We start from the raw sequence: 27,817 nt of genomic DNA on the forward strand, positions 1-27,817 counted from the left end.
AAATTCTGGGTGACATTAGGTCATCAAGGTGGAGAAAGAGGGAGAGAGGTAAATTTGGGTGTCATCTGCGTAGAGGTGGCAGTGGAGGCCGAAGAAGCGTATAAGTTTTCTTAGAGAGACGGTGCAGAGGGAAAAAGCAGAGGGCCGAGAACAGATCCCCGAGGGACCCTGGTGGAGAAAGGAAGAACAGATGAGCAAGAGTTAGAAATACTTAACAATGAGATGGAGGTGAAGTGGAAAGAGCAGCTGACGGAGTGAACTTGGAAGGAAGAGAAGGAGACAGAGGTTTTGGGAGTGCATAACACTAATGGTGCATCTGGGATATAGTAGGATGCCTACTTCATCACCATGACAGTCTCCAGGATGAGGAGTACGGGTGACGGAGAGAGCACCAAAGGAGAAAAGGAGAGTGTAGCATGGGAAGCAGTGTCAGCATTCTATTCCTGGTGACTCAAAAAACTGTATCTGCATATGTATCGCTGTACGCTCCAGTCCAGTACTAGTGTAGATAGATCCTTTTATGAATATGACAATTGCGTATCTGATGATTATTGTTGCTTAGTGCAGATTTCTCGGAAACATACATAAGCTCATCTTTAGGGAAACTGCACTAAGCAGGGAATCATGTCAGTTGGACAAATTTCATAGTCATCAAAAGATCTAGTTAAGAAAAGTATAAACCACGAATGAGAGGTTGGTTTGGAAACACAGGATCTGCTTCATGAGATCCAACGAGTATCATTTATAGTATTGCATTTTTTTAATGTTTTTTTTTTATGGATTTTTGCAAACAAATATTTTAATGTTTTTAGAAATATAGGTGAGCTGTTTTAAATTGTTCTCCGTTCATTGTTCTATTCATTGAAAGTAAATCAGATCCGTTTATTGGATTTAAGTGAGTGATTACAGACTTCTTCCTAGATAGAGTGCCACCAATGCCAGCACAGAGGGACGAGACCCCCCCAATCAGACTCCAAGATTCAATCATCCATTCCCTCAATCCTGCCTGGAACCCCTACCCCTGACTTTCCACACCATAACAAAAATAAGAAGACGCAACTGATCAGATGATGTAACCAGTAAAGTCAATTATATATGTGCTGAAATATCGCAGAATTCAGCACATAAATAATTGACTTTACTTACATGTCTGTGTATATACATACATATATATATATATATATATGTTTATATATACACGCACACACACATTTTATTACCATTGTATTTACTCATAAGAGCCTTGCCCTCATTGCTTTGTTTAGAGATAGTCTCTAATTTTCCTGCCATGTCTCACATGATAAAGACGAGGCGATTGTAGTAAAAATCATGAGGAACCCTCAACTTCAGTTGGCAATAAATATATATGACTGTACCACTGTTTTATTTTATGATAATTGTAGTGGAAAAATGTTTGTATCTCTTCTCCAAGCTTGACCTTTAAAATGATTTTCCACAGGTAATATTAGTGATAGAAGTTATTTTAAGTACTGCTGTCATTTGTATGTACATTATGTCATCCAAATAATAACCACAACAGTAAACAAGATTATTACAATGATCAGGTACACTAGAATTACAAGCCGGTCCACTACCAAGGCGGCAGCATACCATTCTGTCTTGACATCCTCTTTGTTCCTAGAGTTGACCAACTCCTCATGGATCCTTAGAATCTCCATCAGCAGCCTCTTCAACAGCTTCACATCAAGACTATCTTCGTTGTCTTTTGGAGTCTTCTTTTTGCTCTTCAAGTTTGCTTCGATTGACCTGTTATCATCTGCAAAGAAATAGGCAATAAGGAGTAGAAGTGCAACTTTTTGATTCGTCTGTCTCCGCCTCTCCCAACCGCTACTTACAAGTCTCCATTTCAGGTATGTCTACACCATATTTTTTGAACGATTTTTCTTTAAAGCAGAGAACACGTGCCAAGTATTTCAAGATCCAGATCCTTATCCAGGGTGGGACATTTGGTTGAGATTCAGACATCATTAACATGTAGGAGACAACAATGCATCCAAATATACTGCTTACCATGACGGCCATACATATGCAGCAAAATATACCTGTCAGTCGAAAAAAATAAAAAATAAATGTATACACTTAAAGAAAATGCAGATCAATGTTTACTTATAGATACTCTCTGCACTCCCATCATTACAGTTGATCTGCTGTAATGGATTAAACTTTTCAGACTTAACTAAATATTAAAATACATGTATTTCGTGAATGATGTGTTCCAGAAAATGTTTAAATTCCCCTACTGTATTAGCCTGTATCATGCCTATTGGGAGGCTATTCCACCTTTCCACTATCCATACGGGAAATACATTTCCTCAAATTTCCTATAAAATGACTTCTCTCCAATTTACTTCACTTCCCCTGAAGAATGCTTCTCTCCTGTTCCTTGTTATTACCCTTGAGATATCTAAAAGCTTCTATTGTATCCTCTTCTCCCTTCTTTGCGCTCTAAGCTATACATGTTTAGATCCTTCAGTCTTTCCATGTAAGTTTTGTGAGTTAGACCATGAACCGTTTTAGTTGCCTTTTTCTCTAATTTATTTAGCTCTGGAGATATGGCCTCCAGAACTGAACACAGTATTTCAGGAGGGTCACACCAACGATCTATAGAGATATTGCTACCTTTCTCCCTCTGGTAGTAATTTGCTTTCCTGTGCAATCTTACATCTGTCTGTCCTTACCTATTGTTTTGTTACATTGTTTGCCTACATCTAATTCTTCTGAAATAGTGACTCCTTCAAACCCTTTTGTCCTCAGTAGTATATATTTTAATGTCATTAACACTATAGTCAGTCTTTGGTTCTTGAAAACCAAATGCAGCTTTTCAACTCATTTTGTTCCTCCTTACCCCACTTGAAGTGTATACACTGTTGTATATATTTGTGTCTTCTGCAAAAAGGCAGACTTCACATTTGATACCATTAGTAGTGTAACAGTGCACTGGTGTGAGTACACAGGCAGACAATGTTGGGTGCTCCATTAGGAATATTTCCCTCCTTTGAATGCAATCAATTTACTAATGTCCAACATGAAGTAGGATCTCTGGATCCTACGTTCTCACTCACACTTACATCAGATACTCTCTCTCTCCATTTATAAGTATATTGATTCTTTGTGAGTGGGCTCCCTCAATTCCTTGAGAGATGTTCCCTCTAAGGAATTTAGGCTATCCATACTTCTAGTACACCTTGAAGATGAACCACTCCAATCCATACCACTTAAAATAGATCAATTACTCTCTGTCATTAAATGCAGCTGCTCCCTTGGTTTGGTGTCAAGCACAGAAACTGGCTAATAATCAATTGAGCCACATATAAAATAATGAAAATATTAAGACTCTGATATGTGCATTGTCTGCACAAGAATGGTAAATGGTTGTCATGTGACTTCACAGCATTCTTAGCACACAATTGAAATTAAAAACTTTAATTAAGATCCTTTTTTGAAAGCTTTTGATCCATATAAAGCAGGAACGTTCCTTTGAAAATTAGTTTGCCCTTCTCAGCAGTGAATTTTACAGTTACAGATAACATTGTTTCAATAAAATATATATACATATCTGCATGTTTCCTCAGTCTCAGCAAGTAGAATAAACTTGAATAAGCTTTTTAGGGTGAGAATGCACTCTCATTTTATAAAGTGTGAATATTATACTAAGTACATACTAAGTGGGCTTAAGCTGATAAGGTGTCACCACTAAGCATGCCCAATGCCCACTTAGTGACATTCATGAGACCATGGGACACACTCCCTGCACCTCATCCTATCTTTTTTTAACAATGATGGTATCAGAAGAAGCATTGATTGCAAATTGAAATTTCTAACAAGATGAGAAATAACCCATGCTTAAAATGCTTATAAGGAGGGAACAGAAAACATACCTAATACTGGAGCGGTTTTGGATGTAGGGAGCAGATTGTTAAGGATTAAAAGCAGCACGGAGAACCCTAAAACAATGGTTATTTTGAAGCCGAGCCTCTCCCCAGACTCCATCTGTATGAACATACTGCCGATATCCAAGAGAACCATGAGGCACGCTGGGATAATGAGTGTGAGGATATAAACTATAGGCACTCGTTTTAGAGTTATCTAAAAATAAAAAAAGAGAATGTCCAGAAAGATTAGTACATGTAAAAACCCCTATTTGTAAAAGAAAAAGAAAAAAAAAGAAACCCATATTCACATTGAGGCTCTTATATTATCCTTTTATAAAACTATATTACCCTTTTATATTACATCTACTTCATGTCCACTTGTATAACTCAGCTCATGTAGCCATTCACAAGGAAGTATGTGAAAAAGTCTGGAGAGCCCCTTCCAACAGATATTACCATGGAGTAACCCCCTTGAAAAACGCCCCCAAACCAAGAAGGGGGGTCGGAGCACAGTGCAGCGTGGCTATTTAGGACATAGTTGCCTACTCTCCTGGAATTTCCGGGAGACTCACAAATTTTTGGGAGTTCTCCCGGTCTCCCGAGAGAGTAGGCAAGAAATACATATATTGTTTTTTCGGGGGTTCCGACTACACTGCTGCTCACAGTCAAACACAACACCCAGTTTTTTGACTGCCCCTCACCAAGCTTAAAATTACTTTGACTAGAAAAGAGAAAAGATTTTAAAAGAAATAAATATATTTGTGTTTTGGTGGACGCTGCTCACAGCCAAACCCTGTTCTTTGCCTGCTTCATAAAGGTGTCACTAAAACTGACCCTCACTAGATTGCTTCTTTCACTAGAAAAACGTTGGATTTTAAATGAAATAAATCTAATTGTTTTTTTGGGATGTGCTGCTCAGAGTTATACACCAACAGCATCCTGTTTTTCCCCACTGAATAAAATTATTAAGAAATTCTAGTTAAGAATGATGTCACACTAAACAGGAACGCTAGTTCAAAATGATGTCTATATATAGTACTATAAAATATATATAGTATACTATACTGTACACATACACAATAGCCAGTACTCTAAACAGTGCTCTGACAGACTGACACCCAATTGATCATCAAACTATTCTAACTGACTGATCGCTACACAAATAAACTGCATTAAAAATAATTACAATTATTGTTTTCTATGTAAAATTTCCTATTTCACCCTGTCTAACTCTCTAGTCACTCTCTACATGCTATTTTAGGAGCACAGTCTGCAAGCCACCTTCTTCCCTACACGCTGTCTGTTCTAAAACGGCAGATGAGAACAGTGAGAGGGCTATGTATCTAGATATCGTCATTTTTTACCGGAAATTACGCTTCGCTTTGTTGTCAGATCCGAATTTGGCACGAAGAATTGAGTCGTGTTTTGTTTCTACTCGGATCCACAGATCTCGGATCTGTCGGACTTCTCTGAATCCGAACAGCTCATCTCCAGCAAATATGGACCTTGACAAGGGGGCTTGAGGAAAGGCACTTGCTGTATATTTTAATATATTTGGGGAGATGTTCTGTTTATTACAAAATATCACGAGTTTAAGGTTTGTTGTGTACATTAATACATTTGGCGTTAGGGACTTGCTGAGTGTGGCAATGAAAATTTTAACTCCGTAGTAGCCCAGAGTACAGATTTAAGATTTCTGAATGTTTCACTGGTTGTTCACACATAATAGGATGAATTCTAAATTTTTAGAAATGTGCTAATGAGTTTAAAAAATATACCACCCTTTATTAATTATCATTGAATATTGCCAATGTTTCCTTTCTTAAGGTTGACTATTTAAAATTTATGTCATATGAACCTACACTCATCTTCGGTGACTGTGGTTCTTAATATTAACATTTGTCACTTATTTATTTTTGTCACTTTATTGGGGGGGACAGCTGCTTTCTGATTGAATAAAATCTTGGTTCTTACAACTCAAAGAATGGCACAGAATGTCACAATTAAATTAGATAAATAATAAAAATAATAATAATTATCATTATTACTACTATTATGATTTTTTTTTTTATAAAGCACCAACATATTACACAGCGCTATATACTGAAGGGATCATGTAATTAAAATAAACTATAAAGAAAAATCTATGTCTTTAAAGAAAATAAAAGTCAATAAATGAAAGTCATCTAGATGTTAATAACCCCTTCAATCCTTAGACATAATGTACCATACACTGGAACAATCTGTACTAGACACTACACTGGTACATACACTATGGCGGGAATTAAGATTATTCGAAATATAGATTATTGTTTGCAAATACCATACTTTAAATAATAGAATTTGTGTACTTCTCACCTCATAGTAAACTGTGCTGTAAGTTACACCTTCACTCAGTATAGTTTTATCATTTACATTGATGTTTACCAGGTTCCAATCTCCCTTGCTGAGAAAAACCTTTTGTGAATTCTTTAAAACATCTGGCGCATTAGATTTTGGATACATGATAATATCTTCAACTGTAAAAATAGCAGACAAAAAAAGAAATTAATAGACTTAAAACACTAGTATGTCCGAAAGAGTTATAATGTCATATACCAGGTAGAAAGACAATGGTCCATCTTTTCTTTTGTACTGTAGCTATGTCAAGTGTGAGTTTTCCCTTCACCTGCATCATAGGCAGCAAAACTGATTCCATTGCTTGCAGTCAATGACTAAACAACCGCTGTCACTAGTCAAAAAGTTTAAATAATGAAGGCACTGGGCCTGAGTCATTAAGGATCTTAACTTAAGAAACTTCTTAATTAAGTCTCCTGGACAAAACCATGTCACAATGCAAGGGGTGCAAATTAGTATTCTGTTTTGCACATAAGTTAAATACTGACTGTTCTTTATGTAGCACACAAATATCAACTTAAGTGTACAAATAAGCTATCAAGTATTTGTGTGCTACATGAAAAAACAGTCAGTATTTAACTTATGTGCAAAACAGAATACTAATTTGCACCCCTTGCATTGTAACATGGTTTTGTCCAGGAGACTTAAATAAGAAGTTTCTTAAGTTAAGATCCGTAATGAATCAGGCCCCCAATGCTTAACTTTTCCCTTCCAATTTGTTTTTTCCTTTTTAGACTTGCAAATGCCACTACACTCTTGTGACTTCTCCCCCCCCCCCCATGTCCCTGTGTATGAATCCACCTGTACAAAGCATTTTATCTTTCTGTACAGCAAGCAATCACTCTGACCTATGAAGCTTTAGCCTCTCCTCTGCTTCCTCATTCCAGAAAGTAGAAGAATAGACCGGCAAAGTCCACTACAGCAGAGGTGTGGTCCAATGGTGGCAGATTTTTCAAGTGCCGTTTGTTCATAAAAAATGTGGAGTGTCGTTGCTGTTCTTCTATAATGTATCCCCATTCGCTCTTAATTAGTGGTAAATTTGATATCTAAAGCTATCTAAAATTTGGCTCTGAGAAAAGACCTCCAGGGGTTAAATGTATCAAACTGAGAGTTTTCCGGCGGGTTTGAAAAGTGGAGATGTTGCCTATAGCAACCAATCACATTCTAGCTACCATTTTGTAAAATGTACTAAATAAATGATAGCTAGAATCTGATTGGTTTTTCAAACCCACCGGAAAACTCTCAGCTTGATACATGTACCCCCTGGTCTTATTCCGTTGTTTGTGTTCATTAGTTAGGAACCTGCATTAATTATTGGGGAAACATAGCCATATAGCTAAAAAGAGCAGAACTCGGTATTAATTAGTCCTGAAATTCAAGTTCTGTGTAGTAGTTATTAATGTAATATTGACAATTACCCTCCCCCTATACTCCATGAGCTACTGCCCCAATATGTTGTGCTTTTACCCTGCTACGTAGCTGTATATATGCAATGACAGGTTTCCCCAGTACCAAGCAATTGTACAGAGCAGGTATTATGATCATAAGCCCTGTCTCAGGATGTCAATTATTCCCAGAGCCCATTAAAGAGTAAACAATGAACTGCCATCTAAATTACAGTCTTATCAGAATCTAATTTTAATATGCTAATTTGGGGGGCCCTAAGATGATGTACGGATGGATGTCATCAACCTGATGTACGTTTCACTATTACAGATGTGCTCGGCTTTACGGGGACCTCATTTACTCAATGTCATCTTATCTGTACTGTTCAGTTCACATATAACCTGTGTTGCAAACATTTTGTAAATCAAACAGTGCGACACTAATTACACTTTATTTCACATATAAGCTGGGTAGCACCAATTGTACATATCAAGCTACCTTACTATACTCTAATTTTGGTAGGTACAAATGCATCAATAGGGTTAGACATAATGGGCCTGAGTCATTAAGGAGAGCAAAGCATAAAAAAGGAGTAACTTGGCACTTGGGCAAAACCATGTTGCATTGGAGGGGGAGGTAAATTTAAAATGTGGGGACAGATGTATAATTGGGGTAGAGCATGTCCTAGATCAACTTTAGATTTCAGTGTAAAAATAAAGCTATCAAGTATTTGTGTGCTACAAGTAAAAACAGCCAGTATTTAACTTATGTGCAAAATAAGAAACTAATTTGCACCCCTTGTATTGTATCATGGTTTGTCCCAGAGAAGATATACTCCTTTTTTTTGCCTTACTTTCCTTAATGAATCAGGCCCAATTACTGTAGGGGAAATAAGGATAGGGAGGTTGTAAACCTCTATAGATGTTTGCTGGTTTAAAAGAAAAATATAGTAATTATAGAGTATTAAATTACAGCCACTGGAGAAAAGATATTCTAATAACTATGTTAAGGTGGTTGGTTTATAAAGGTTACTAGTGACAGTGTGTGACTGAAGAAAATATTATAATGTGAAATTTATAGAAAAAGTAAAAAAGTGAAGATTAATTACATGCAGAATGTGCTGTTTTGTATTGATAACTTACTGTGCTTTATTTCTTTGGTGATAAGTGTTAAATATTGTTTTATAATAAAAATAATAAATATTTTGTTACATGTTATGTGAGTGGAAATCATTGTATCCTGACTTTTTTCCTTATTTTCCAAATATTAAATATATTTTTATCAAAAGAGACATAGAAGTGTTAGATGAAACAAGAAAAAGCGACCTGTAATCAGATTCCTAGTAGTGATGTGTTATTATAATGGATAAATAAAAGTTATGTAGATATTATAATTTACCCATCCTATAGTAAATTGTTCTACAAATTTAGAAAATATTCAAATACGTTTTATTTATAGGGGCGTCATCTCGTATAATACCTAACGCTGTCAGTATGTGATATGTGAAGAATCAGTACAATCTTTCCATAAAGTGTGTGGATGTATATCATATATCCTTTATATAAAGCAATATCATATGAGGCCAAAAAATGATAATGTACTGAGCTGAATTTGGCTGGGTACACACTACAGAAAATTTCTCCCGTTGTGATATTGTTAAAGATTTTACCAACGACCGGAAAGTCCTGATTAGCATGCCGATTCATATGTACATACTAGACATGTTTTACAAGATTTACCTTCAGATTTGTGCTCTTCATCTGTCATAACCATTGGCTGAAAAGATTGTGACTCTGCACACTCCATAGAGATCTATGGACACTGCTGGTTCTTGAGTGCATACACACTGCAGGATTGGAACGACATTCTTCTATCGTTGAATGAGATTTTTAATTCAATTTAAAAATCAAATTAAACAATATGATGTTTTTTGGAAGGATAATTGTTCATCATTGGAGCGTACACACTAATGCGATATCGGTCCGAGTGGTCGTTTATCATATGATTGTCCCGATAAACGGCTGAGAACCCTGTAATGTGTACCCAACCTTAGTTCATTCCTATTATAAAGTTATAAAAACAAAGCTTACCTAATATTCTCATTGAGACCTGATGAAGCTAGAGTTCCCAAGAAGAAGATATAACAGCTTTCTCGTTCAGACTAGTTTTGGGAATCCTCATTACTCTGCTTTAGAACATGCAAAAACTTTATTGTGTTTTTGAGTGCTGAATACTTCCTAAATGTCACGGTTCAACGTAGAGGCCACTTAATGGTATTGGCACAGCTAACCCGGAGGACTGTCACGGTTCAACGTAGAGGCCACTTACTGGTATTGGCACAGCTAACCCGGAGGACTGTCACGGTTCAACGTAGAGGCCACTTACTGGTATTGGCACAGCTAACCCGGAGGCGCGGAGTCTAAACGCACTCCTGGTCTTCACCAGGGACCCCCGCAAGGAAGTTTGGAATTAGCTGCAGGAGTTACGCAGGTTGCGGCCCTCAGGGTCAGCCACCAGTGAAGTGGTGCAGGTAAACGGTGCTGTACTGACCAGAGGTAGGACGGTATAGGGATCAGGCAGGAACGTAGTGAGGTGATCCGAAGTCAAACTGGGCTGGCTGCGCAGTACAGAGGAAGCACACAAAGCGAGGTCATACAGTCCGGGGTCAAAGCCAAAGAGGAGGAAAATGCCCAAGGGAGATCCGTAGGGAATGTCAAACAAGCCGGGTCAGGAGCCAGGAAGTCAGTCCGAGAGCAGTTAAACACTGGGAGACGCTGGAGCAGGGGAACCATTCCACAATACTCTGGCACCCTAATGGTGCCGGAGACTTCCTGATATAAGAAGCGCCATTTGCCTATTAGAGAGCGGGGGTCAGGTGATTGGAATAGCGTCCCGTTGCCCCCCGCGCATGCGCCCAACCGCCGGGTGGAAGTACATCATGCGTCCCGTTGCCAGCAATGGGACGTGGGGACTCGGAGACCGGCGCCCGTTCCTGGCACCGAGTGAAGGTGCGAGGACGACGCCTGACACTACATTAATGGTGAATTATAACCTACATAGACTGCTGTTCCAGCCTTCTCTGTGCCAACAGAAAAGAAAATTAGGACTATTGAACTCAGAGAGGACTGTATTATTATTGCAAAAAGTTTATAAAGTTTACAGAAACAAACAAACAAAATCATCTCTCTCTCAGAGTTTTCCTGGGCAGATAAAAAGACCAAAAGAAACAGGACCTGAAAAATGCATATTAATTCCATGTATTATGAGTGCATATACTGTATACGTACAGCAGTCTGAATATATTCTTTGAAACTGAATCTCAATTTTTATTTTATTTTCTAAACTGCATTCCAAAATAATAGATTCTGAATAGTTGGTGTCGTTTTGATAAACCTGTGCACCGATTTCAGTAAATGTCCCCCAACTTGTATACGTATTCCCCTGACCTAAACTTAATGTTACAACTCTAGGAATAAACATACCTGGGTGAATATATGGACCAAAGGTCAGATTGCACTTTTGGGTGTCAAAAGGGAACTTCAAGATATCTAAATGACAGGAACTAACAATTCGCATTGGCTTGGCATTTGTGATTTTCCCAGTGTATTCAACAGTGTAGTACGGAGTAACAGGAGACTTATCACTATTTTCTGTCCTGTAAAATAAAATAATACATACAGTATATATTACTATAAAGTTAATTTCTAGTGCCAATCTCTTAATCCAAACATTATATACGGCATCCATCATTGAGCTCTTTCCATTATTCTAATTTCAGCTACATTTGAACTCTCCATCACCAGTCTCTAAAAGCTATACATATATACTTACATATATACTTATACAGGGCCACCATCAGGGGGGTATGGGAGGTACCAGTTTAAGGGGTTCCAGACTGACCAGGAAGCCCACCGTCCAAGACCATCATTTTTTTCTTAAACAATCTGTTGAGGCCTTCATTTTGAGTGGGGCCCAAGGTTTCAAGATGTAGTGGGGCTGTACGACATTATCGGGGGGCAAGCCCTCTCCTAAACAGCGCAGGCCCTGTGATTGCTGTACTTCCTGGTGGCTTGCTACTCCCCCCAGGACCAGCCACCAATGAGCTGCCTTAGTTTATAGTCCCACCCCTTTCCTCTGTTTCTCATGCTCTCTCTTCTCCCATCCCAGTGATTCTCTTTTCTTCTACTTCCCCTCCTCTTGCCCGTCAGCTCCTCACCCTCACATCTCTACATGTGGCGATGTCTCTTCCTCCATCAAATGTGGAACCTAGGTAAGCAACATGGGGTATTTAATGGTATGTGAGTGTATGTGGGGAGGGGGGCTGTTATAGTATATATGGTGGGTCTAATAATAGTAAAACCTTCCCCACAGCCAGTGCGGTATCATAATATATGCTGTGTACATCAAAGAACCAGGCTCTCTGTGGTAAAGGACATGTAGGCAAGTCTGAGGGGCATGTAAGGGGTAGGTGGAGAGGTCTGTGTGGCATGTGGGAAGGTCTAATAGGCATGTAAAGGGCATTTGGTAGGGTCTGTGGGCCATATGGGGAAGTCAGACTGGCATGTGGGGAGATCCGATGTGCATGTGGAAAGGTCTGAGTAGTATGTGGGAAGGATTGATGGGCATGTAATGCGCATTTGGGGAGATCTGTGGAGCATGTTGTGGGGTCTGTGGGGCATTTGGGGAGGTCTGTGGGACATGTGATGAGGTCTGTGAGGCAATTGAGCAGGTGTGATGGGCATGTGGGGCATTCTTGGGAGCATATTTTTGCTCCAGGTGTCATTGCTCAATGCTACACCTCTGTTTCCACGGGACAGAGGGGGTGGAGGTGGTCAAGGAGAAGGGGGGGGGGTGGCTGTTTCATTTGTACTGGGCCTCACAATTTCTGAGGCAGATCTGTACTCATATATACATATATAATCTGATAAATTCAATCATTTACAGACATGTCATACCTCCCAACAAAATTAACTATGCTACACAACTCCGTCATTTAACTGAAATAATTAGCAAGACTTGAAAAATGTGGCCACTGTAAATTAGGACTATTGTGGGGGAAGGGGGTGGGGGGGGGGGGATGCCATGATACTTAAAACTGTCTTGTTTGTAGTTCGATTTGGGACATTGATTACTATCTGCATTGTTCTGGTTATTAAATGCTTACAATTGTTTAACAGTTTGCTGACTGCTAAACAACCTAAAACAGTGCATAAAAATAACATTGAATTGGTACAATGCTGCATAATATGATAGTGCTATATATATATAAAGAAACAATAAAAATAATAATAGTATAGAATATGAACCATATTTTTTACATTGGGTTGGAACAGAAACCCAGTGTTGTTACTGTGACACAGGGGCAGCCATGTTTGAGCAGGAGATACCTGATTCAGCTCTCCCCTATAACTATGCAATAATAACTCACTGACAATAGTGATCTATGTCTAGCTACTATGCTACTATCCAAGTTCTTTATTGCTGCAGAGATCTAAAGGTAGCAGATATAACATGGCATGAAATGCATAAGAAGTGTGGCATCATATGGCGTCTCTGCCTTTTCGTCTGTGATACCATTTCCCAGCCTCAGGTTCATGGTGTCCGCTGTCTGCTCCATTGGACTTACCAGTGCTCACTGTGTTCTACTATCCAGATTAGCAGCCTGATCTGGCCTCTGCACCATCCCTTGTACTGTGCTGCTCTTTAGCGCCATCTCCACAACTGGCAATACACTCAACCTTGAATCTGTGTTGCTATAGACTGCATTATTAATCATCTGTAGCTCAAACCTGGTTGAACTGCTACCTTGTAGTACTGCGTTTAACCCTTCATATTCTGAAACTGTTGTTGTATTGAAGTAACCTTTCCATGTCATATGTTTGAAACACACCGTTGCTTGTACAGAGTTGCTGTTCACAGGTTCTCTGCGCCAATTGGCTTTCTATGTGTATCTGCTTTAATACATATACTTCATTTTATTCAAATACTTCTGCCTCACCCTGAGTTCATACTAGGAATCATAACAATCTTGCTGTATTATATTTCCATTGTTCTCCATTCCAACTGGTCCATTAATAATCTCTTTCCCCTCCTGTAATTGGTCACCTCTCCTGCAACAGGATATTTAAGGCTCCTGACCCAGCAGTCAAAAGATATCTAGAAGGGAACAGATATCACCTCAAATGGCCATTTTTCAAATGTGCCCTTCTTAGTGGTAGTTATGTGAGTATTGGAGAATATCTTCAATGTCAGCAAGATAATTCTCTAGAGTACCAGAGTAGATAAAAGTATCATGAATATAAAAGACTAAAAATGTGCATAGTCTTTGAAGGCTACTAACACCCAAAAGACCAAGGAACAACAAAATATTCATATTAGCTTCTGTTTATCACATTCTTGGGTGCAAATAAATTTGTGAGCTCCATATAAGGGGTTGGGTATGAAAAGTGGACAGTGAAAATTTCTACACCAAAATGTCTACAGTCATAAAGTCAACACAGTTAAAAGATCGACATTCAGGATGTCTATATGTTCAAAATGTCTACACAGTTAAAATGTCAACATGTAAAAGGTAGAAAGGGTTGTAAAGTAGCCCAGGCTGGCAGAGCCTAGTGCTGGTAATAGTAAAATCATAAATCGGGGGGACCCCACTCTTTCTGGCAGCACTAGGGCTGGTTAAGCTGTTTGGGGGGTAAGGAGGCATGCAAGTGTTATTTTTACACTTCTTCTTTTTTTTTATATGTATCACCATTTTAAATATAGTGATTTATGTTGACCTTTTGACTATCCACTTTATAACCCTATCTACATTTTACATGTCGACGTTTTAACTGTGTAGACATTTGAACATGTAGACCGTCTGACTGTCGGCCTTTTAACTGTGTCGACCTTATGACAGTAGACATTTTGGTGTAGGCATTTTCACTATCCACATTTCACTGTCGACATTGCAACTACATCCCCAGAGAAGAAACATCTTTATCAAACTGTGCTTAAAAGGAAATCAAATAGAATGTGTATAAGTGGCAAACTACTGTGTATTATTCATAATTGTTTTCTATATTTGTCCAAAGCTTTGAACTCTGAGATGGATAAGTGCAGCCGCATGATGGAACAGAGTTTATGAATGTTACCTAGTATATTCATAATATCAGCCAATTATGTAGGAAATCCAAGTGGAGGTAGTTGCAAGTAAGTTGAGGTCATGTGGATAGATGACAATATGGTTGGCAATTCACAACTCCAAAAGGTAATTGGGTTTTTCACCTTAACCAGGAGTACAAATGAGAGGGATGGAATGAAAATGATAATAGAGGCATTCAAGAAGAATTGTGGCTACTAATACCACTAAAATGTATTGTCTGCCAATTGAGGCTATATAATAAGTTTTCCTGTTCCTGGTACTGACAAGAGAGGTCTGTATTTGTTAATGAAGGAGATATTAACAATGATACAAGACTTTTGTTAGTAGGATAATAGCTTTTAAATGTGTTTTATTTAAGTTTTCGATTTCCTGTGTACTATTTTCATTACTTTCTGATTACTATTATAGAATAATGTTGAGTTCATTTTAAAGCTGTTGATGGGAGAGGAAACCACTTTTGTGGAACTATAACACCAATAGACAATTAGGTCCAACCCTCTTTTGTCAAGACTACGAGACATATTTGCCTACACAACAGCAGGTGAATGCAATCACATATAGGGAAGTGTTACACCCAGAGCTGCCTTTACCATTATGGAAAAAATTCCTTTGTATTCAAGTCATGGCCTCATCTGCCAAGGATAGATCCTAACAACTATAAGACTGCAACTGATGCCTGCATATTTAGACTTACATCTCATAGACATACAGGTCTGGTTTCCAAAAGTTATCACCTGTCATCAAAACTTGTTTAATTGAACACTGTGTACTTGGGTCCCAATTAATAAATTCATTTGTCCATGCCTGTAATTACAAAAATAATTTTAATGAGATTGTAACATGCAAATAACTTTAGTTGAACAACACAAACTATATAGTATTCTCCTAGTAGAGTTATTTAATCTAGACCAAGGGGAATAATGTACATTGATAACAAATGATTTTCAAAATTCATGGGTTTCAATTCCATTTCTCACACGTAAGCAACTACAGTATGTCAAACATAGCAGTAGTCAACAAAAGTACATTTGATCATCATTAATTAATCACTGGTCTTATCCAACCTGTAAATAAAAACTAAAATTCATGCCCCATATCGGCCAGGAGATTGATAGGGTAATTTCTTAAGTACAACATGCGTGGTTTGGTGTGTTACTGATGTGATTGAGCCTGAAATGTATCTCTGTGACATGGGAATTGTTGTCATAGAGAACATAAAATGTGTTGCACTCTATTATCTCTGACCACTCAATATATATGTGAAAGTGGTGCACCTGAATGAGATTTGCGCCATGCAATAAATGCTACATTTCTCTGTTTAACTCTAATGTGCTAGACCCCTACATGAGTGCACTGTACTATACCATCTTGGACTAGGATATTGGATCTTCCAAAATTATATATGTTGCATTGTTGTCAACATGAGCCAATAGGAAGACATGTTATGATACACTGAACTTTGCTTAGTAATGGGCCCTAAGAGATCTGTTTTGAGGGGCAGAGAACAATTACAATGCATATGGGGTATGCTAAATTTGTCAGATTGACCTGTTATACAATACTGACAATGAGGCTGCAATTGTTCATACACTGTTACATCTGTTTTCATGATAATGAATGTGTCAGCGCCTTCAATTGTAAAATAGGGCTCTTACAACATTGAGTCCTGGAAAAGCAGTAGGACAACTCAGGAACATAAGGACCTGCAGTAAAGAAAGTGAAGTCTCTAATACGTCTGATACCTTGAGACCTCCCTTTACATCTGCAGCGGGTTAGTGGACATTTAATTATACATGTCTATAGAATAGGTACAAGTACTAATGTAGACCATATACTCATAGTGTAAACTGTAGAAGGAGCATATACTCTGCTACAGATAAACATATGACATGCGGAGGGCAGTTAGCGTAAGCTGTACATGGCCTCAGCTTCTTGCCCAAGCTCCCACTTTTCCTTATTCTCGCAAATATAAAGCATGGGATAGTTCTGAAAACTGTCGGTAAACATCACAGCTGCGCTAATGATCGACTTAATACCAGAAAGCAAGGCTGTTTTAGGATCTACAGAACTTCCATCTCTGTCCAGCTGTGGGACCCACAGAGCTCAACTGTCATTGATGTTTCAACATCTGCTCGGCTGTCCACTGAGCTCAATTGTGATTGTTGTTGCCATCTCTGTTTGGCTGCTGGACCCTCTACACCCAACTGTAGGTATTCTGGACCTCGTTGTGTCAGAGCTGCAGACACTGCCTACTCTATGAACCCCAGCCAGTAAAGTTTGCTTCTCCTCCTCTGTTGCCCTGCAAAATTTGGATAAATTGTTCCTTCCCACTCTCTCATTACATACCTTAGCTAATACACATTCATCCATTTCTCTACATCATGCACTTACTCAATTTACACTCTCTCCTATTCACACTTCTCTCCAAACTCCTCCTCTTTCTCCATCATGCTATCTCTTCCTCCTGTAATATGATTTCCCCTTCACTACTTCCCTCCTCGGTAGTCTGCCCACATGAATTGATTTGTCTCCTGCACCCACCACATTCACCAGCCTATATAAACAGAAATAAACCTCACACCTACAAATCATCCTCGCTTGTCCTCTTTCTCACCCTGTTCCTCCCCATACAATTCCCACTATCTGTTCAAACTCCTCGCTCTATCCCAAATCTTTCTATCACCACGAACTTGCAAACCCTCCAAATTTATCCACATATCTCCACTAACACCTTTGCGGCCTGGCTCACTTATTTCCCATCCTTAGACCTACTTAGTCTCACACTAGATGATTTAAAAATTCTCATCCAACTGTCTCTTCAGCTACTAAACTTCTTTCACTTACTTCCTAGTTTGGTAACTCCCAATTGATCTCATCTCCAACCCATTGTAATGGACACTCCCTTGACCTTGTCTTCTCCCGCTACTGCTCCATATCAAGTTTCTCCAACTTAACCTTCCCACTCTCTGACCACAACTTCTTTCCTTCAGCCTCACCTTGCGCTCCCCACTACACCCAAGTCCACACGTGCACAATGGAACCTAAGTACTCTTAATCTAATCCACTATGCATTTTCACTAAAACAACTATATTTTCCAATGACTGTTCCCACACTGCAGAGCACCACTGGAGGAAATCTCGCTCACTTTCCCATTTCCTCCATTATAAATTCATCCTATCATCTTACACTGCCCATTCAATTGCAAAACAAAAATTCTCCATATCTGTAATGTGCACCAAGTATTCTAATGCATGTCATCTCTTTGCCAACTTCAACTCACTTCTCTGTGCACCTGCACCTCCTTCCACTTCCTCCCTCACAGCTCATGATCTTGCCATTGACTTCAAAGACAAAATCGACACCATTCGACAGAATATTTCCTCATCTCAAATTCCCCACACTCCACAAACTACCCACCTACACTTCACAATCCACTCTTAATTCTCAAAAGTACTTGAAGACAAAGTCTCTGCACTCATCTCATTATCTCACCCTACAACTTGTCCCCTTGACCCTACTCCCTCCCAATTTCTCCGCTTCCCACCTCTAGCTCACCACTTCAACCTGTTTTTCTCCACTGGCACATTTCTACTCTCCTTTAAACATGTGCTCATCTCACCAATTCTAAAGAAACTATCTCTCGACCCATCCTATCTCTCTACTATCTCCATATTGCTCTCCTCCCCTTTGCCTCCAAACTGCTTGAGCAATTATTGTACAAACACCTTTCTCAGTATCTCTCCTCTCACTCCATTCTTGACTCTGCAGTCAGGCTTCCACCCCCCAACATTCGACAGAGTGATCAATGATCTACTCACTGCAAAGTCTAAGGGCAATTTCTCCATACTCCTGGACCTCTACTCTAATGACACTAAAATCTAAATCTCTTCCCCTGACCTCTACCCTTCTCTACTATCTTGTTTAACCAATTGTCTTTCTGCTATCTCCACATGGATGTCCTAGCGCTACCTAAAGCTCAACATGTCCAAAACACAGCTTATTATCTTCTCCTGCCAGAGTCACCACCTTCCCTCGTATCTGCCTCACTGTCAATAACAGCACAATTTCCTCAGTCTCCCAAGCCTGCTGCCTTAGTGTCACACTTGACTCTGTCTTTTGCTTTATTCCCCATATCCAGACTCTCTCCCAGTCCTGTCAACTCAACCTTAAACATTGCCAGAGTACGCCATTTTCTTACTCAATATGCTACCAAAACTCTTATCCATTCTCTCATCATCTCCCATCTTGACTATTGCAACCTCCTGTTTTTTGGCATTCCAGACACCCATATATCCACACTTCAATCCATCCTAAATGCTGCTGCAAGACTGATCTTCCTCTCTCACTGCTCCATATCTGCTGCACCACTTTGCAAAGCATCAGCAGCAGCAGCTATTTATATAGCGCCACTAATTCCACAGCGCTGTACAGAGAACTCACTGACATCAGTTCCTGCCCCATTGGAGCTTACAGTCTAAATTCCATAACATACAACCACAGAGACAAAGAGAGAGAGAGAAACTAGGGTCAATTTGATAGCAGCCAATTAACCTACTAATATGTTTTTTAAAATGTGGGAGGAAACCGGAGCACCCGGAGGAAACCCACGCAAACACAGGGGGAACATACAAACTCCACACAGATAAGGCCGTGTTCGGGAATCGAACTCGTGACCCCAGTTCTGTGAGGTAGAAGTGCTAACCACTGAACCATCGTGCTGCCCACACACTGGCTCCCTGTGTCCTTCCAAATCCAATTCAAATTACTCACCCTTTTCTACAAAGTTCTCCACAACACCACCCCTTCATCCACCTCAAATCTAATATCAAAACACTCTCCCTTCCACCCTCTTAGATCTACCTCTGACCTGTGCCTTGACTCGTCTCTGGTAACCACCTCTCACTCCCGCCTACAAGACTTCTCCATGGCTGCTCCCCACTTATGGAATTCCCTACCACGCCCAATCAGGCTTTCCACAGCCTTCAAATCTTTAGACATTCTCTGAAAACCCATCTCCTGATCTCTCTTTTAGAGCTTATCTTTTCCCTGATAATACTATTCACACTAATACACCCTCATATCTGTCCCAATCTCCACTCTGAGCCCCATTTGCTCTCCTTGTTTTCAGCTGTACCCTCATCCACTTAGGATGTAAGCTTCCTAATGAGCAGGGTCCTCCATACCCTTTGTTTTCATGTCTGCACTTATTTTGTCTACCTTGCATGTCCCTGTCCTGTTTTCCCTACTGTACATTACTGCAGAGCCCTGTGGTCCCTTACAACTCTACGATAATAATAATAATAATAATGATATGCCCTGAGATTAAAACATAGGACACAGTCATTGGACTTCCTGAAGCTATTTAATGTATTTGCGGATTGCACAAGTTTACACATTGTGGTTATTAGACTGGACATTTTCAGTCTTGTGTTCTACAGGCATGTGGTAAAGAGAACCACAACAATGAACAAAATATGTATAGATCTGTAAATTGCACTAAAATGAAACTGACTCAGAGACACTTTCAGTGATTATTCCCTAATAATATGACATGATTGTGTCACTGGTGGTCCTGTAGCTAGATGTGTCTTCACAAGTATTTCTATGGTTTTTATTTTCATGGGGAGGTTATGATAGGGTTCACATGATGAAGCACATTTTACTGAACATTCAATTAGTTTAATACATACATACCTTACAGTCAATGTTGTAAAAGTTAATAGGAAAGCTAAGTGACAGACGAAGGCAATGGTACTCTTAAGAACCATCATATGGAAACTTCTATTAATGTTTATAATGACTATGGCCCTTTGTGCCTGTGTTTATTGTGTTGTTCTTCTATGGTGCTGACCATTAAAGTGTACAAGATATTTATGTCCTGTTATGTTAATAGGAAACATTTCACAATTACTACTTGTATACATGGGCACTCAAAAACAATGGTGGTAGATAAAACCTTCTACTTTGTTCTTGCTTTTAAAAGAGAGTTCTAAGCATGTTCTTAAAGCTTCCTTTCAGCACAATGCACTATGTACTTCATGAGCATCCCCAAGAGCTCTATTATATTCTGCTGAGTGATTGCGCTTCTTAGCACTGCATGCCAGGTTGAAATCGATGCAAAGCAAGGGGAGTGCGTTTCAGAAAGTTTTTGTGTACAGTTCCATTTGTTTAAATCTTTTTTTGACTATCAGCATTAAACCACATCTAATAGTCTTGAAGAATGCATGCTGAACATGTAAAATGAATGCTATTATGTCTGAGCCTTTACTCGACTAAAGAGCTTTCACATGCTTTGTATATTATGATAATGTATTTCTCTTACCATGTTGAACCAGATTAATGTGGTTAAAGATTGCAAGCTTGTGTCCTGAAAAACAGAAAAGTGGTAAAGTATCAGTTGGGTGAATATTAATAATTTATTATCATTATTATTCTTTATTTATATGTCGCCACAAGGTTTCCACAGCGCCGTACAATCACAAAGTACAATACAAACAGTGGACCATACAGGGTACAACAATACAGAACGAGACAAGTAAAACTAAAACTCCAATAGCTCCAAGCATACCAAGTGCAATGGCTTAGGAGATGAATAAATGGAATTGAGTCAGAGGGGAAGAGGGTCCTGCTTGTAAGAGCTTACATTCTAGAGGGGGGGGGACAGGCAGCAGGCAGAAGAAGAGTCAGTAGAGGGTATGAGGCACAAGATAAGTGTGAATAGGAAAGAGGAAGATGGTGAAGAAGGGTGGAGAAGGTTAGGTAGATGGCTTACCAGGTTTACCATTTCCTACCTGACATTTTTGTATGCTAACCACATTTACAGAATTAAAATAATTTTTCTATCACATCTTTTGTGCCAGTGGACATTATTTCTTTTTTTTTCTTTTTTAGAATTGATTATTGGGCCAAGCAAATATACTTTAAAAAGTTTTGTGTGCAGCACAGTATAACATTTATATGACCTTAACCCCAGGATATTGCATAGACCTTTGAAAAACATAAATACAGAAAAAATAGAAGAACAATTCGCCATGACAAACTCACCAGTTGAACAACAGTGTACAAGGTCATGTCAATGGATATGTAGGTTACGTTTTTCCAATTTTTCACTGGCCGAATAGATGAATTTTTGAAGTCCAAAATATTTATCAGGCTACTGATACTGCAGTTAGGCTGGCAGTGACATAAACCTAGGACATATAGAAAGGAGGGGGAATAAAATAATCTTACTATATATACTGACTCGGAGTATCGAGAAAATGCAATAGCAAAGTACTTTTGTTTTGGTGTATTAGTAACATGCATCTGGTGTCGAATCTATTTTGTGGGCTGAATTGATATTCATAATATCTCACTAAATCTTAGGGGTATATTTACTAAACTGCTGGTTTGAAAAAGTGGCGATGTTGCCTATAGCAACCAATCAGACTCTAGTTATAATTTGTTTAGTACATTCTGCAAAATGACAGTTAGAATCTGATTGGTTGCTATAGGCAACATCTCCACTTTTTCAAACCCGCAGTTTAGTAAATAATATTACCCCTAGTGGCTTAATACTGTTGGTTGAATATTGCCTCAGTCCACCAAAATGACTGCCTCTGTGCAGGTGACTTGTACACAATTTGTTTCTCAGTTATGTTTAGTTAGTACTGAATATATTTTTTACCACACAAACGTCATTCTCCCCATTCACCAATTTTTTTCCACGCGATTTTAGGCACTATTGCTGAAACTCTTGTTATTTGACAAGGCAAATAATTCAACTGTCTCCCACATTTGTGCTATCCACACAGTCACCAGCCTGATTTGGCCATATATATGTAAATAGACAAGCCTGTCCAAATAATGAATCATTAGTGCAGATGATGACTGCATGCAGGGGCAGATTTTTCATCTGATTGAAATAACCATCCGCTACAATAGCACATACTTGCCAATTCTCCCGGAATGTCCGGAAGACTCCCTAAATTCTGGTCGCTCTCACGGACTCCTGGGAGAGCAGAAAAGTCTCCCGCCTCCCGCAACTGCCTAGCCTAAATGATGCGATTCACGGTGAAGCAGATCATTTTGGCCCCATCATTTTTGTCATGGGGGGCGGGGCCAAAATTATATTTTATTATCATGGCATATCATTTGCTCTTAAATCACTACCACAGTTATGAGAGACCTTATCATGAGCCTAACAGTTAGAGAAAAACTATAAAACTGAGGTAAATTTGTTTGAAATTACTCTTGAAAATGTGCACACAAAAATATCATATTTATTATTATCTCATTGTTGTAGATATTTCTGCCCATTTGCAGAGCAATACACATGAGAGGTGCATCCAGCAGGTCTGCATGAAATACATTTGTGTAAACATTTTGCCTCTCCAGTTATAAGTAGGCTCAGTTGGCAAATGCACACAAGTCTACATTGACGCATATGTGTCTGTCCTCTTGTGGAAGTGTGCAGTGCGAATTATGTTCAACTCTACATCAGGCCCTAAGTGTTCATTTTCTTGGGTTTAGGATAATTTTAAGAGATTTCCATTCCAAGAATTTGGATCTAGCAAATAAATAGCTGACAATAAAATAAAACCCATCTCTTTTTTAGAGGTGACCAGGGGAGCACGCAGGGGGGGGGGGGTTTCTGGGTCTACAGAAACCACTCCCCTCTGCTACAGAAGTGCCCCTACATAGCGGCACTGTACTATATAGCAGCCGCGGAGCTGTCAAAGAAGCGTCCGCGACGATGCTGTATTGTATACAGCACCGCCGTGCATGCTTCTTTGAAAGCGCGGCGGCTGCTGTATAGTACAGGTCTGCCGAAATGGCAGGGCGCATGCCTCTGGTGACCTTATCCCTATAACACTATTCACACTAATGCACCCACACAACTGTCCCAATCTCCACTCTGAGCCACACTCACTCCTCTTGTTTCAGCTGTGCCCTCTTCCACTTAGAATGTAAGCTCTCTAATGAGCAGGGTCCTCCATACCCTTTGTTTTCATGTCTGCGTTTAGTTTGTCTACCTTGTATGTCCCTGTTTTAAGTATGTCCTGTTTTCCCTACTGTATGGCACTGCAGAGCACCGTGTCACCTTACAAATTTATAATGATAATAATAATAATAATAATAATATTAATAATTGATATGAGTAATTCTACATCCGTGGTACCATCATGTTTAATCATGCTACAAAGAGCCTGTATTCACCTTTCCTTCAGGTATATTAGTGTACATAAGTGATGACTGAATTGCAGTCCAATTGACTGAATACGAGCCCATTCTTTAAATATGAACAAAATACAAACTATGTACCACAAATGGACCACAATAGTTAAAACCAAAAAGCATTAAAGTATTTATGCTGATGATACCAACAATTAACAGCCATGGGTACAACTTTAATCCGTTTCTTTGTAGATATAACCATGGGCGTTGTTACAGAAACTTCTACTGTAGTTATTTAGGAGAAAACAGAGCTTAATTGTAGGCTTTCATACTAGAAATCCCAGTTAGTAGATACTATTAGAAAATATACTATATTTAAAAAATAAAGGCAAGCATCTCGCATTGATACGTTTCTTACAAAGTTTATATTGCTTAGCAATGGTAAATATTAAATATAGACAAACCTACCCAGCAGGGCACAAGCTAGCAACAGGGACAAGCTGTGTGGAGACATCGCGGAGTGAGAACAGAAAGTCTGATTTGTTGTCCCTCAGCGAAGATTGATTTGTGGGAGGTTTCTCATAAAGGAAGTTGAAAGTTATATAGTAAGTTGAGAAACTTGTTTAAAAAAACATTGTTTACTTTTACTTTACACGGAGAAAAAGTTATTTCCATTTCAATGTTAGATTAGGAGATAATGTGCAGATTTCCATTGAAATAAATAATACTAAACTGTTTAAATTCCCTATGGCAAACAGGGCATCATAGCAGTGAACAGTGTGGTGATGATAAGAGGCACAGTGTGATGATGATATGGGGACACAGTGTGATGATGCAGAAGACACAGTGTCATAATGGGACACAGTGTAATCATAAGGGGACACAGTGCGGTATTGATAAGGGACACAGTGTGATCATAAGGGGGCACAGTGTGGTATTGATAAGGGACACAGTGTGATCATAAGGGGGCACAGTGTGGTATTGATAAGGGACACAGTGTGATCATAAGGGGGCACAGTGTGGTATTGATAAGGGACACAGTGTGATCATAAGGGGGCACAGTGTGGTATTGATAAGGGACACAGTGTGATCATAAGGGGGCACAGTGTGGTATTGATAAGGGACACAGTGTGATCATAAGGGGGCACAGTGTGGTATTGATAAGGGACACAGTGTGATCATAAGGGGGCACAGTGTGGTATTGATAAGGGACACAGTGTGATCATAAGGGGGCACAGTGTGGTATTGATAAGGGACACAGTATTGTGATAAAGGGCACAGTATGGTGATGATATGGGGACACAGTGTGATGATGCAGCGAACACTGTTTTATGAAGGGACATAGTGTGTTCATAAGGGGGACAGTGTGGTGATACAGAAGACACAGTGTCATGAAGGGACACAGTGTAATCATAAGGGGGCACTGTGCTGATAATAAGGGGGCACAGTGTGGTATTGATAAGGGGCACAGTGTAGTGATGATATGGGGCACAGGGTGATGATGCAGCGGACACAGTGTTATGAAGGGACACAGTGTGGTATTGATAAGGGGCACAGTGTGGTGATGATATGGGGCACAGTGTGGTATTGATAAGGGACACAGTATTGTGATAAAGGGCACAGTGTGGTGATGGTATGGGACCACAGTGTGATGATGCAGCAGACACAGTGTTATGAAGGAACACATTGTGATCATAAGGGGGCACAGTGTGATGTTGAAGCGGCACAGTGTGATCAGAAGGGGACACAGTGTGGTATTGATAAGGGGCACAGTGTGGTGATGATATGGGGCACAGTGTGATGATGATATGGGGCACAGTGTGATGTTGAAGCGGCACAGTGTGATCAGAAGGGGACACAGTGTGATGTTGAAGCGGCACAGTGGGATCAGAAGGGGACACAGTGTAATGATGAAGGGGCACAGTGTGATCATATGGTGACACAGTTTGATGATGAAGGGGACACTGTTAAAATGAAGGGAATACAGTGTTACGATGAAGGCGCACAGTGTTATGAAGGGACATAGTGTGATCATAAGGGGACACAGTTTGATGATGAAGGGGACACAGTGTGGTGATAAAGGAGACACAGTGTTAAAATGAAGGTGATACAGTGTTATGATGAAGGGGCACAGTGTGATCATAAGGGGGCACAGTGTGGTGATGAATGGGCACAGTGTGATCATAACTGGGCACAGTGTGGTTATAATGAGGCCCAGTGTGATGTTGAAGGTAGCACAGTATGATGTTAAAAGAGGCATAGAGGGTTAAAGGAGGGGCCACAACCAAACTAATTTGCAAAAAATATACAAGGAATACATTTTCTTCATTTATATTATTCATACAGGAATCCATGTTTGCTGTTTAATGTATTTATTTGTATTACTCTCTTTATTTAACTTTATTATATGATTCGCATTAAAATAAACAGCATTATTAAATAAACAAATAATTTATAAAAGAGGAGGGAGCAAATTAATTTTTTGCAGGAGAGCGCCAGACATGATAGCACCGGCCCTGATGACAAATGTATTATTTAAGGGCTCCTTGTCTATTTCCTCTTGGTTCTAGGGAGTCATTTTATTTACAGTTGAGCACAACTGAACAGAGAGCATAATGTGTATTTTCTCTTCAGTCTCATCATGTGAGTGCATATGGGCCTGTTGCAATGTTGTGTCTGGCTGCTCACAGTAACATGGTGACTCATGTTGTGCAGGTGCAAATATTTACTCTGGATGACGGCATATCAGAACGTTCCATATAAATTATTATCTAGCTGCAGTACAAAAATGGAAGTTTTTTTCCACACTTAACCGGTTTTCATTCCTCCTGGCCATTTTGAATGGCCATATAAACTATGTCTCTGCATGTTCATTCTCCCATATGGCAAATGCACCCTCCCTTCTAAAACACTGAAATAGATTTTCTCCTCTTCATGCCTTAGTACTAGGGATGTGCACCGGCCACTTTTGGTGTCTCGTGTTTTGTGTTTTGGATTCAGATTTGCTTGAGGTTTTGGGTTTGGATTTGTTTCGCAAAACACCTGACGAAAGGTTTTGGTTTGGATTTAAGGTTTTGGATTCGGATTTATTTTGAAAAAAACATAAAAAGTGTTAAAATCAAGTTTTTTGGTTTATTTTCACTCCTACGCTATTATTAACCTCAATAACATTCAATAACAATCATTTCCACTAATTCCCAGTCTATTCTGCAGAATCAGTGAACTTTGTAATATTGCAGTACCAATGGACTTATACTGCAGGATTGTTTTTGGATATTTTTTTTTTATTTCTTTTTTTTATAATTATTTTTTTTTTTTTTATAACTTTTTCTAAAAATTTTCGGGCTGGGCTGGGCTGTGTCCTTCTAAGGGCATTGTTATTTCCCCAGCACAGCACAGCACGAGATATAGCAGGACAAAGGACCGCCTAACACAACCTCCCTCTACCCTGATCAATGCCCGAGTGAAGATGGCGGCGGCTAGCGGGGAATTTATAGGATCCAAGTATCGCGAGATCCGACAGCGGGATTATTACTCAGAGCCTCGGTTTCAGTTTTGCAATTGGCGGGAATACCCGGCTCTGTCTCGGATCCGGCTCGGATCGGCAACGTTCGGGTGGGCTCGGATTTCAGAAATCCGAGCCCGCTCATCTCTACTTAGTACATACTTGCCTACTCTCCCGGAATTCCCGGGAGGCTCCAGAATTTTGGGGAGTCCTCACGGACTCCCGGAAGAGTAGGCAAAGCTCCCACATTTGCCGAAATTCACGACAGTGAATGGAGGGGGTGGGGCCTTAATTGTGGTATTAAGCTCCGCCCCTCCATTCAATGTCGTTAATTT

At 39.5% G+C, this 27,817-nt stretch overlaps 1 protein-coding gene across 1 annotated transcript; it reads right to left on the reverse strand.

Moving 5' to 3' along the window:
• Positions 1-1,511: 1,511 nt before the first annotated feature.
• On the reverse strand, positions 1,512-24,239 carry LOC142104050 (5-hydroxytryptamine receptor 3A-like). Its single transcript, XM_075188501.1, has 9 exons — positions 24,188-24,239; positions 21,866-22,011; positions 21,144-21,188; positions 15,515-15,624; positions 11,159-11,331; positions 6,252-6,412; positions 3,900-4,107; positions 1,857-2,063; positions 1,512-1,777 (listed from the first exon to the last, which is right to left on the reverse strand). The coding sequence occupies exons 1-9, from the start codon at positions 24,237-24,239 to the stop codon at positions 1,512-1,514; spliced, it is 1,368 nt and encodes a 455-aa protein (XP_075044602.1).
• Positions 24,240-27,817: the final 3,578 nt, after the last annotated feature.

This window comes from Mixophyes fleayi, chromosome 10 (genome assembly GCF_038048845.1).
Source record: "Mixophyes fleayi isolate aMixFle1 chromosome 10, aMixFle1.hap1, whole genome shotgun sequence".
Lineage (NCBI taxonomy): Eukaryota > Metazoa > Chordata > Amphibia > Anura > Limnodynastidae > Mixophyes > Mixophyes fleayi.

What these genes read in the sequence shown, in the direction of transcription:
- LOC142104050 (XM_075188501.1), bottom strand. Translation starts at nt 24,239, where the DNA reads ATGGTTATATCTACAAAGAAACGGATTAAAGTTGTACCCATGGCTGTT. An exon ending in CATTAATCTGGTTCAACATG is followed by an intron (nt 15,625 to 21,143) that starts GTAAGAGAAATA and finishes TTGTAATTACAG; the next exon opens with GCATGGACAAATGAATTTAT. An exon ending in ACAGCACAGTTTACTATGAG is followed by an intron (nt 4,108 to 6,251) that starts GTGAGAAGTACA and finishes TTTTATTTTTAG; the next exon opens with ATAACTCTAAAACGAGTGCC.